Source organism: Pongo abelii, chromosome 10, assembly GCF_028885655.2.
Source record: "Pongo abelii isolate AG06213 chromosome 10, NHGRI_mPonAbe1-v2.0_pri, whole genome shotgun sequence".
NCBI lineage: Eukaryota > Metazoa > Chordata > Mammalia > Primates > Hominidae > Pongo > Pongo abelii.
In genome coordinates, this window is record NC_071995.2 from 93756416 (window position 1) to 93768727 (window position 12312).

Genomic DNA, 12312 nt, shown 5'->3' on the forward strand with positions numbered 1-12312 from the left:
TGAATGCTTTAGGCCTCGTCCCAACAGCCTATCTTACTCAGTAAAACTGTCAAGTTGATTTTATTTCTGTAACCATTATCAAAACATCCTACCTCTGGGATTTTTAAAAGAATTTTTTAAAAATTAGTTTTGGCAGCCTAATAGTGGCTCATGCCTGTAATCCCAGCACCTTCGGAGGCCAAGGTGGGAGGATTGCTTGAGCTCAGAAATTGGAGACCAGCCTGGGCAACAGAGTAAGACTCCATCTCCATGAAAACAAAAAAAATAGTTTCGTAAAATGAAGAGTTCTTGAGATTGGCTGTACCACGTGAATGTACTTAACACTTCTGAACTATACACTTAAAAATGAGTAAGATGGTAAATTTATCTTACGTGCTATTTTACCACAGTTGGAAGAAAACTTCATCTCATCAAATTAATCTTTTACTTTCCTATCTTAGAACCTTGTCAGAAGCTTTAGGGTCATTTAAATATCATTTTTTAAAAATCCCTGGTACCAATTTTACTCTTTTTAAAAAATGTGTTTTGTACACAAATCTGCTTCCAAGAGATATAAATTCCTGTTCTAGTGTCACAGAAATTCAATTAACTACGTATGAGCTGGAGTTGGTTCCCAATAAATATAGCAAAGCCCTATTACGTACATAAAGCCCTCAACGCATACTCACTGAATTCAATTAATAACCGTGAACTTGGGCTTGCCACTGTTAGTTAACTGTGTATTGAAGGAAGTCAAAGACATAACTCAGGGAGCTGGCTAACCTAACTGTAGGCCTTGTGCAGACGTGGCTGCCTCACTTTCCTTCCTTATAAATGGGGTTGTTGAACAGGGCTCTGAAGCCCATAGGAATCTGAGATGATAACTTCTAAGATACTCATTTCAGAAGAACCTTATGTACTGTGGCCTCTTTCTCCTGCATTGATGTTTTTTCAGTGCACCTTTGTCTGTGTTCAGCATAAGACACAAGCTCCAGAAGGGCAGGCACTTTTTCTCATTCACTGATGTATCCCAGTGCTAACAACAGGGCCTGGGAATAATCACAGCTGCCACATACACATACTCTTTACTATGGCTCCATAACAGAAAATTTCTTCTTTAAAAATAATCACATTCAAAAATGTACATCCATTTTAATGTAGAATAATATACTGAAAAGTTAGCAGGAATCAATTTCAATAGGATTATTGAATAATTCCTTAATTATTAATAGGAACAAGTGTTCAACCAAGTCACTGGTATAGCAATATCCAAAATCCTTCATTATTTTTTTTTTCATGGCTCTATTTTAGAAGAAACACAACTCAAAAAATAATAAGCCATTATATTATGGCCTACTCCAATGTGAAATAAGTGCATGACATTTGGTAACAAATCTGGCACCTTTGGATCTTAATACTGTATCAACAGTCAGACCCAAAGCTTTTTAGAGCAAAGCAGCAAATCTTTTATTTACACAGCTGTTTGGCTCCAGGGAAATATAAGGTAAGAAAGTAAAGCACTAGTACCATTTTACTAACTATTATAAACATACTCGTCATCTGTTACACACAGATGGCTGTGGTTCATGTGTACACTCTCTGGCTACTGGACCAGCCAAAATGCAAAGCACAGACAATGAGACAGTGACCTGTACATGTTCAAAAGGACACAAAATATATACCTATATATACCTACAATTCTCTCTCCTTTTTTCTTTTTTTTTTTTTTTTTTTGAGACGGAGTCTTGCTCTGTCACCCAGGCTAGAGTGCAGTGGCTCCATCTCAGCTCACCACAACCTCCGCCTCCCCAGCTCAAGCAGTTTTCATCTCAGCCTCCCGAATAGCTGGGACTACAGGCGCACCCCATCTCACTTGGCTAATTTTTGTATTTTTAGTAGAGACAGGGTTTTGCCATGTTGGCCAGGCTGGTCTCGAACTCCTGACCTCAAGTGATCCACCCGCCTTGGCCTCCCAAAGTGATGGAATTACAGGCGTGAGCCACCGAGCCCAGCCTCTCCTTTTTCATATATAGCTTAAAATAATTCTGAAATCTCCACTAAGGGCAGATTATTTTACAGATGCAGAAAAACAAAGCAAGCTTTTCGGCTGGATACATATAACCTAGATGTTCTACAACATTCCTTTTATTTTCTTAAATTAAACCAACCCTTCCAAATACCACAGATTAGATTCAAAAGCAAAAATCCCCTCCCTTAACTTCAAATAACTCCTAAACGTTTCAATGAATTTGACTACTGTTCCCAAAAAGCACCATAATCAGCTTGTAAGAACTATGTATACATATAAGAATGGGTAGAAATAAAACCCCAGTTCTCTTCCATATTCCCCATCTAGACACCAGAAAGAATTATAATAAATCCAACAGATGGGTGAGCAAAAAAGTAGTTGATGCTTTTCAGCCAGCAATGCTAAAAACCAACCAACTCGGCTAGACACAGGAAGTGTCCCACTTTAAACACCACAAAAATTTCTGTGGATTTCTTTAATTGTAAAGTTGATAAAATACAAAAATAGCTTGCATTATTTTAGGATAATTCAAATGCAAGAATCATGAACTTCCAGTCTGGGCCCTAGAAACTGGGTTTACATAAATGTCAAATTACATGCTTCTGTGCCTGTTCCTTATAAACTGTTAAGACTGGAATTGAAAACTGATACATACAAGATACGGTTATTTTAAATACATTTGACACCTCCAAAAAGGAAAGAACTAAAACTGGCTGGAAGGATTTTAAAATTTCCAACCACTTTTAATTTAAATCAATTTCTTGAACGAAGGTAAGGCACAGAAATGTAGGATGAAAATAATTTATCTTATATAAGTATAAAGCTTCCCTTTGGCAAAGAAAAGAGAGTTCATAAAGATATCTCATATAAGTGCATATAACATCAAAAAGGAAAGACCCACACAACACCTACTTCTTGCTTTCTTTTCCTATTGGCTAATTTCTTGTTTCGTTTGTTGTAATCTGATCACAGGGAGCAATGCAACACTACAATATATCTAGCCTTTAGAAATAATACAAATCAGAACATTTGAGTGCTGTTTGACAGTTTCAAGTTGCAAGAATTTTAAACAAATGCCAAGAAAAGCAATGAAAATTTAATCTGATACTTAAGTGCTGATTCTGGAAGTAACTTTGAGAAGAAGCTTTAAACTATTTCACTATAAAATTTCTAATGAAAGTTTGTTTCAACGTGGACAAAAATGTAAAATAATCCATAACACTCTACTTAATACATAAGTTCTGGTTTAAAAATTAACTATGTACTTACAAAGTGAACGTAACACCACTTCGGTAATTATTTTGTAAAATAGAAATTGTTCCTTAAGAATGTTCAGAAACACAACGTCTAGAATTGCTGAAAATCCACACAAAGATAGAGGCTTTGTCATTTGGATGAAGGGGAAAGAACTATGGGAGGCAGACAGAAAATAAAGCTTTGTTTACCTTAATCAGGTAGAAACAAACAAAATATCTGTAACTGGGTGCAGACAAGCAAAAAAAACCAAAACAACAACAACAACAAAAAAAACCCTCAACCATCTCAACTCCTCTGCTTCTCAGGTAACAGAGGTAAAACCACCAGGGCATGACAATGTCTACGCCTCTTTAAAATAGGTAAAAGGTTTACCAGCAGATACAAGGTTGAAAGCGACTCACTTAGTGGCCAAATTGAACACGCTGAGAACACTGCCTTTGCGTATAATAACTGATCTATTAACTTGGGAATCTACACTATTGTCACATGCAAAGGCGAAGTCCTCGCACTGCTGGAGAGATGAGCGAACGCCCTTCACATATCGCATTTCACCTGGTGCAGAGCCCCCAGCACAGTCCCCCTTGGAAGGGAGACCCCGAGAAATCCCGGGTTTCCAAACAGCCCCTCTGGGCAGGAAAAGACGAGAAATTCGGTGGCGAATCCCATTAGCTCCGCGCTTGCCGAGGTGCTTGGCAAAGGTACGGGGCACACAACTCGCCCACCCCGGCGAAAAGTTGCTCGCGAGCCCAAGTCTAGCAGCTCTCGCCACAAACTTTCCCGCGGCAGCGCGAGCGCCGTCACCTACCGGCTGCAGAAGTCATGATTCCCCGGTGCAGCTCGCTTCCCCGCTCGGCCCCTCAATCCATGTTCCCCTTTCAGTCCATTGTTCCCACAGTTCGGGTAGAAAAGAAAAGCCCCCGCAGCGCCCACATTCCGTCCCGCCGCCCTGCGGCGCAGCCTGAGCGCCACACAAAGGACGCGGCAGGCTCCAGCGACCCTGCGGCGCTCCCGGGCGCGAGCCGCTGGGGGCGGGCGGGCGAGCACTAGCACCGCCCCGCAGAGCTGCAGGCTGACAGCCAGGCGCGGGCACGAGCAGTGCTCTCTTCGGCTCCGCTGGCGCGTGCCCTCCTCGGGCTCCAAAAATCAGCAGTGCTCTGGGCGCCCCCTGCTAGTCGCGGCCGTAAAAGGCAGACAAAAGCCCTAGCCTCCTCCAATCGGAGGGCTCGAGCTTCAGCTCGCTCCCGCCTCTCTCGCTTACACGCTCACTCTCTTCTCCAATAAGCGGGCTCGAATAGGGGGCGTGAGCGGCGAGGCATGTTGGAAATTGTAGTTTTCTAGACACACAGGACGAGCAGGAGCTGGAGCTCTGTGCCGCCTGTTCTCCCGCCTTCATTTCCCATCGTGCTGAGGCGGGTGGCATGGCGGAGAAGGATGACACCGGAGTTTGACGAAGAGGTGGTTTTTGAGGTAAGAGGAAAATGGCGGTGGGTGTGGATTGCCTTTGTTTGAGAAGGACGAGACGGAAAGCGAGGAGGCAAGGCGTTCCCGGGGCGAGGGATCGGGTGACGCGCTCCAGCTGGCCTCGACCACCGAACCCCAGCGATTTCAGGGCCTAGTGTCCGTCGTCGCCTGACAGGTGTAGCCAGAGGCGCCCTGGCCGTGGCCGGCCTCTATCTCGGGCCCGCCCAGAATTCCCAGACGGTGCCCGGTTGCCAGGCCCTGGGCTGGAGCGGTGTCTCTTCGTTCCTGGGAATGGATGTGCCGCGGGGGGAATGCGCCTGGCTGGGGCGGGGCCGATTCGTGCCTTTTAGATAGTCACAACTTAGCCTCCTTCTTTTCCATCCGCGATTTTTTTGGGTCAGTATCCAGAAGTGCTTCAGGTCACTGTTCATCGTCAAGGCGTGGCCCTCGGAATGAAGGCAGCAGGTGCCCTTTTTCTAACACGGTTTAAAGTCTATATGTGGGACCTACTGTGGGTGGTTAGGGCCGGGGCATCTCAGCATCTAGATTCGATTCTTTTGTCCTTTGCTGTTGCGCTAGGTGTAGCCAGTTCTTCTGACTCGAGGCTCTAGATGTGAGTGCTTTTGTGTGGGACTATTTTAAGACGCTCTCTGCCATCTTGAATGAAAAAAATCGAGCGAGTGTTTTTGATGCCATTTTTTCCATCAGACACAGGTCAAAACTCGCACCCCTGTACATACGTGTATTGCATGTATACGCTTTACTTTCATTTATCCAACTAGATTTTAAGAAAATTTAAAAATGAAGTGAGCCATGCCATACAGTGAGAGAGCGAGGCACAGACAGGACAGAATGCTAAATGTTGAAATATGTACAAACTGTCATTGAAGGATTAATTTCTGTTCTTGCGGCCTCCCAGAGGCTACACCCAGTACGCGATATCCGAGGTGAATCTTTAACTATGAATTGGATTAGAAAAACCGGCAGGAGAAAATGTATTACAGGGAAAGAGAACTGAGTATGCCAAGCTTGGGAAGTGTGAAAGTACCTGGTGTGCATTTTTAGGGGGCGGGGTGTGGAGGGTAGCTATGTAAAGTGGCTTGATGTGGCTGCAGTGAAGAAGCAGTGGAAAATGTGGCCATTTTACCGAAATGAAGAGTCTAGATATGAGGCGTTCATTAGGGAAAACAAGGGCCTGAATTTTAGAAATGAGAGACGTAATGGAATAATGGCTTGGACAGACACTTGTAAGTTAAAATCGAGGCAATGTTTATAGATTGAATGTGGTAGCTGAAGGAGAGAGAAATAGATTTCTAGAGTAAGGGTAACTGATGGGTGTATTTTTTTTACCCATTATTTTTGGTTTCTGAATATAATAGTAATATATGCTCAAGGAACATTTTATTGTAGAAAATAAGCCCCCAAGTTAAAATCATCCATTATCCCACCACCCAAAGATGGTAACTATTAACAGTACGGTATGTGTTCTTATAGACTTTATTTCTATGTAAATATGTGTTTATGTGTGTGTAATTTTTTAGCCTCTATATTAAGACACAATATGTGTGTGATATTTTTTAAAACAAAAGGTATACCACGTAGAATTTTTTGTATATTTTTCACTTGACTTTATCGTGAATCTTTTCCCATTCATCATTCTTTGAAAATATTAATATTATAATATCCCCTCATGTGTATCATAACCTTTTTTTAAAAAATACCATTGTAATCAACAGTGATATAAGCCTATCTTTAACTGCAACTCTGATTTTCCTCAGAATAATTTTTAGAAGTAGAACTAGTGGGTCAAAGAATATGAATATTTAAGACTTACGCAGAAAGGTTATACCAATTCAGGTCTCCATTAAGAATAAGAGAGTATTGGTTTCACCAAATCCTCAACAACAGCCTTAACAGTTTCCTTTAATCTTTGCTAATTTGATAGGCAAAAATAACATTCCATTGTTTTAATTTACATTTTGTGCATTTATACATTAGCCATTTTTATTTCTTTGTTTGAACATTTCTCTTCATATTTGTTGCTCATTTTCTTATTAGATGCTAGCTTTAAAAAAATTGACTTGCGTGAGTTCTTCATATATTACTAAGCCTTTGTCATACTTGCAGAAAAATTTCCAGTTTGCTGTTTGTTTGCCTTTTGATATACACAATTTTTATTGCAGTATAATTTACATAAGGACAGGGCACAAATCACAAGTGTGCAGATGGTTATATTTTCACATGTTGAGCACACCCATGTAACCAGCACCCAGATCAAGAAACAGGACAGATGGGGCATGGTGGCTCACACCTGTAATCTCAGCACTTTGGGAGGCTGAGGCAGATGGATCCCTCGAACCCAGGAGTTTGAGATTAGCCTGGACAACATGGTGAAACCGTATCTCTACAAAAAAGACAAAAATTATCTGGGCGTGGTGGCACATGCCTGTGGTCCCAGCTACTCGGGAGGCTGAGGTGGGAGAATCACTTGAGCCTGGGTAGGTCAAGGCTGCAGTGAGCCATGATCGCACTGCGGTACCCCAGCCTGGATGACAGAGCCAGACTCTGCCCCAAAAAAATAAAAAATGAAAAAAGAAACAACATCCCCAGCACACCAGAAGCTTCCTCCTGGTCCTTTCCATCACTACTCCCTACCCCAAAATGATCACTATTTAAACATAATAACCTAGATTAATTTTGTCTATTTTTATTGTTTAGACACTGTGCATTTCCATTTATATACTCTCTTATTTCTGACTTTTTTTTTTTCCTCTCTGGCTTTATTTGTGAGATTCGTCCATATTGTTAACATGAGAATTTTTATTTCTGCATAGTATTCCATGTGAATATATGGTCATTTTAAAATTCATTCTTCTGTTAATGGTCATTGAGTAGTTCCCAGGTTTAAACCAGTGCTACTGTGAACCTTTTTGTATGTGTTTGGTTAAACATATTTCTGGTGGATATCTATGCAGGAATGGAATTGCTGGGTCATAGCAAATACATAGATATTTCTGTAGATATTGCCAAACTTTATTCCAAAGTGGTTGTACCAGTTTATTCTCCAGCCAGGAATGTATGAGAGGTCCCATTGCCCCACATCCTCATCAACACTTGCTAATTTTAGTGTTTTTCTTTTTATGATTCTAGGGGCTATGTCCTGGTATCATCTCCTTGAGGTTTTAATTTGTATTTTCTTGATAAAGACGTTAAGATTTTTAATGTGTTTATTAGCCAATTGTATATCCATTTTATGAAGCCACGTCAAATTTCTTGCATATTTTTCTATTGGGTTGTCTCTTTTTCTTGCTGATTTGAAGGAATTTTTTACATACACTGGATACAAGTCCTTTGTTAGAGATGCAGTTGGCCCTCCTTAGCTGAGAGTTCCACATCTGCAGATGGGACCAACCGTGGCTCAAGCCTGTAATCCTAGCACTTTGGAAAGCTGAGCCAGGGGGATCACTTGAGGCTAGGAGTTTGAGACCAGCCTGGCCAACATGGCGAAATCCAGTCTCTACTAAAAAATACAAAAACTAGCTGGGCATGGTGGCATGCACCTGTAGTCCCAGCTACTCCAGAGGCTGAGGCATGAGAATCGCTTGAACCCAGGAGGCGGAGGTTGCTCTGGGTGACAGAGTAAGATTCCATCTCAAAAAAAAATAAAGGAAATACTCTGGCCCAGTGAGGTGGCTCATGCCTATAATCCCAGCACTTTGGGAGGCTAAGGTGGGAATATTGCTTGAAGCCAGGAGTTTGAGACCAGCCTGGTCAACATTAACAAGACCCTGCATATTAAAAAAAAAAGAAAAAAATTAACCAGGTGTGGTGATGCATGTCTGTAATGCCAGCTACTCCAGAGCCTGAGGCAGAAGATTGCTTGAGCCCAGGAATTTGAGGCTGCAGTGAGCTACAATTCCAGCCTGGGTGACAGAGTGAGACCATATCTCTAAATAAATAAATAAATACTCAAAAATTTTCAAAAAATAATACAAATAAAAAACTATACAGGATAACAACTATTTACATAGTGTTCACATTGTATTAGGTATTACAAATAATCTAGAGATGATTTAAAATATGTGGGAGAATGTGTGTATGTTATATGCAAATACTATGCCATTTTATATAAGGGACTTGAGCATCCATGGAATGGGTATTTGCCCTAGTCCTGTGACCAATTCCCCATGAATAAAGAGACAACTGTATATACCTCATATATCTTACCTTGGGCTATATGTGGCCTCTGCACTCTTTTAATCGTGTCTTTCAATGAACAGAAGCTCCTTATTGTAATCCAATTAAACCTTATTCTTTTGTGATTAGTGCTGTTAAAAAAATATTTGCCTACTCTAAGGTCACAAAGATATTTTCTTTAAAAGCTTTATTTGACCTTTTCCTGTTTAGATCTGTCATCCATCTGGTACTGATTTTTGTATGGTAACAAGTGAAGATCAACATTTTTTTTTCCCATGTGGATGTCCAGTTGACCTGGCACCATTTACTGAACAGATCATTTTTTCCCCACTGAACTGTAGTGTTGCCTTTGTCATAAATCAGGGAACCCTTTATGTGTGGATCTCTTTCTGGACACTTTCTTCTTTGCCGTTGATGATTTTGTCTATTCGTGTGTTAATACCACATTGTTTTAATTACTATAATTTAAAAAATAGGTTTTAATATCTGATAGTATAAGACCCTTCAGCTGTATTTTTCTTCAAGATTGCCTTTGGCTATTCTTGGCCCATTATATTTCCATATAAATTTTAGAATCAGCCTGTCAGTTTTTGTAAAAAAATAAAAAATAAAAATTAAAAAAACCCTACTGAGACTTTGATTGAAATTGCTTTGAAGCTATAAATTAATTTGGGGAAACTTAACATCTTTACAATATTGAATCTTCCAATCCGTGAACATTTATTGCTTGCCTTCTACATGAATCAGGCAACTTCCCATCTCGTTCTGTGCTCTAGTACTGATTTTACAAAATGAGAATTATCTGTTTCTTCAGAGTATAGCTAAATTGGCCTTAGCTGGGGAAAAGAGACCGAATGTTGTCTATCAGCTCAATTTCTTTTATGGTTATTGCTCAGGTACAATTTTCTATTTTGATAACTTTTTTATTCTGAAAGGCAGTGTAATATAGTTAAAAGATATGGGCTCTGGAGCTGGATAGCCTAAGAAATCCTAGGTCAGCTATTTATTAGTTAATGTGACTTTGAGCAGGTTACTTAACTTGTCTAAGCTTCAGTTTTCTCCATATTAAATAAAAATAACAGTAACTATCTCGTAAGGTAGTTGTGAGTACTAAATGATTTAATATAAGTGAATTACTTAGATGAGTACCTGACACATTGTAAACACTCAGTAAATGTTACCTTTTATTAAATTTTTCCAGCAAATTGCTTTTTACCTAGGTTTTCAAAATTATTGATGTATTCTTAGTAGTCTCTTTAGTTTCATTTATAGCACAAATTAGATCTGATTGTTGTTATGTTTTTTTGTTTTGCAAAGATGTGCTGGAGTTTCAACTTACCAGATAGACTTTTCTTTTTGTTGAGACAGAGTTCCACTCTTGTCGCCCAGGCTGGAGTGCAATGGCAGGATCTTGGCTTGCTGCAACCTCCGCCTCCTGGGTTCAAGCAATTCTCCTGCCTCAGCCTCCCCAGTAGCTGGGATTACAGGCACCCATCACCACGCCCAGCTAATTTTTGTATTTCTAGTAAGATGGGGTTTCACCATGTTGGCCAGGCTGGTCTTGAACTCCTGACCTCAGGTGATCCACCCACCTTGGCCTCCCAAAGTGCTGGGATTACATGTGTGAGCCACTGTGTCTGGCCCCAGGTAGACTTTTCAAAAAACTAGTTGTTGGTTTTGATTGGTCAGTTCTATTGAATTTGTTTGTGGTTTTAAATTTTTTAAAATTTCTACTTTTATCTATTTCCATTCATCTATTTGTGTTTATTTTGCTATTTTTGTTCTGTTTTCTTTAGCTTCTTGAGTTAAAAACTTAAATGCCCAAAATAACTTGTAAGGCTATAAATTTCCCTGAGTATTACTTCAGTTGTATCACGAAAGTTTTGAAATGTAGTTTGTCTCACGGTTGTATAAGTTCCATTTTTATTTCTTATTTAATACCCAAGTGTATAGTTGAGAGATTGATGTTATCATTGGTGATTATTTTTCTCCCTGTGTCCCTCAGACCCATAATTCCACCCTGATCATTATGGACTGCATCACTGTATTCCGTTGTCCTCTGGGTTCCATTTAGGTTCGGCCAGTGGGAAGGACCTGCAGATCAGAGGATGGAGGAAAGAGCGCCAGAGAGGTTTGGGTGTTTCTTTCTGAATTCTTTCCCTCTACGGCTACTCTTTGTTAGTGATTGCATTCCTGTACCTAAAGCCACAACTTTTTTTTTTTGACAGGGTCTTGCACTGTTGCCTAGGCTGGAATGCAGTGTTAACCATCATAACTCACTGCAGCCTCCAACTCCTGGCTCGGGCAATCCTCCCACTTCAGCCTCTCAAGTAGCTGGGACTACAGGCATGTGCCACCACGTCCAGCTAAACTATAACTCTTATCAGGGGATTCTTCTTGGGAAAGGCTTGGAGCAGCCATTTTATTTCCTGTGTTTGGGCTTTACCACCTATGAGACCTGTAACCCCTTCTACCCCTATTACCACTTTCATTCAACTTAGATCTCAGGCCACTGACTGAGAAAGGCCTTCTTTTGAAGAGCTGAAAGCTTGTAAGCCATGTTTTCTTGCCATCTACTACTTGATTACTCAGCCAGTGGAACATATTTCAGGTTCTGCTGAGTCAGCCCTACTTCTAGATACTAAGTACTGTGTCACCCATACATCCTAATGCACAGTGACTGGTTTTTGGCACCAGAGACTTGTTTCATGGAATACAATTTTTCCACAGATGGAGGATGGTTTCAGCATGAAACTGTTCCACCTGAGATCATCAGGCATTAGTTAGATTCTCATAAGGAACACACAACCTAGATCTCTCACGTGCACAGTTCACAATAGGGTTCCTGCTCCTATGAGAATCTAATGCTGCCACTGATCTGACAGGAGGCGGAGCTCTGATAGTAATGCTTGCTCACCCACTGGCCCACCATCCTGCTGGCCGCGGGCTGTATTCCTAACAGGCCATGGACCAGTACCAGTGTCGTGCAGGCCTGGGGGTTGGGGACCCCTGTTAATGCAGTAAACAGAAACCTGTCTATGTGCCATAAGCAGAAAGGAATTTAACATAGGGAATTAATAGTTAGATTATCATTGGAAGGCCCACAGGATCAAGCTCTATCAAAGTTGCTATATGCTCATGTAGGCAAGAGCACGTGATCATGATCATAGTTACAATCCAGGAATTAGAAGCCATCACCACTTTGGGAGTCCAAGGCTGGCGGATCATGAGGTCAGGAGATCGAGACCTTTCTGGCTAATGCTGTGAAACCCCATCTCTAGTAAAAATACAAAAAGAAATTAGCCGGTTTTGGTGGCGGGTGCCTGTAGTCCCAGCTACTCGGGAGGCTGAGGCAGGAGAATGGCATAAACCCAGGAGGCTGAGGTTGC

The 12312-nt window shown here is 41.0% G+C and overlaps 2 protein-coding genes across 17 annotated transcripts in view; one reads left to right on the forward strand and one right to left on the reverse strand.

The window, feature by feature from the left end:
• The window catches only part of FGD6 (FYVE, RhoGEF and PH domain containing 6), a 135176-nt gene extending 130760 nt beyond the window's left edge, over positions 1-4416 (reverse strand). The window contains exon 1 of the mRNA XM_024257514.3: positions 4071-4416. Within this exon, the coding sequence (XP_024113282.2) occupies positions 4071-4086 (16 nt within the window). The 5' untranslated portion in view covers positions 4087-4416. The remainder of the gene's footprint in view (positions 1-4070) is intronic.
• VEZT (vezatin, adherens junctions transmembrane protein) overlaps positions 4365-12312 on the forward strand; it is an 81674-nt gene continuing 73726 nt past the window's right edge. For 2 of the 16 annotated variants that reach the window (XM_054526237.2, XM_054526238.2), the window contains exons 1-2: positions 4577-4732; positions 10998-11054. In XM_054526237.2, the coding sequence (XP_054382212.1) occupies positions 4697-4732; positions 10998-11054 (93 nt within the window). In that variant the 5' untranslated portion in view covers positions 4577-4696. 16 annotated transcript variants of the gene reach the window in all.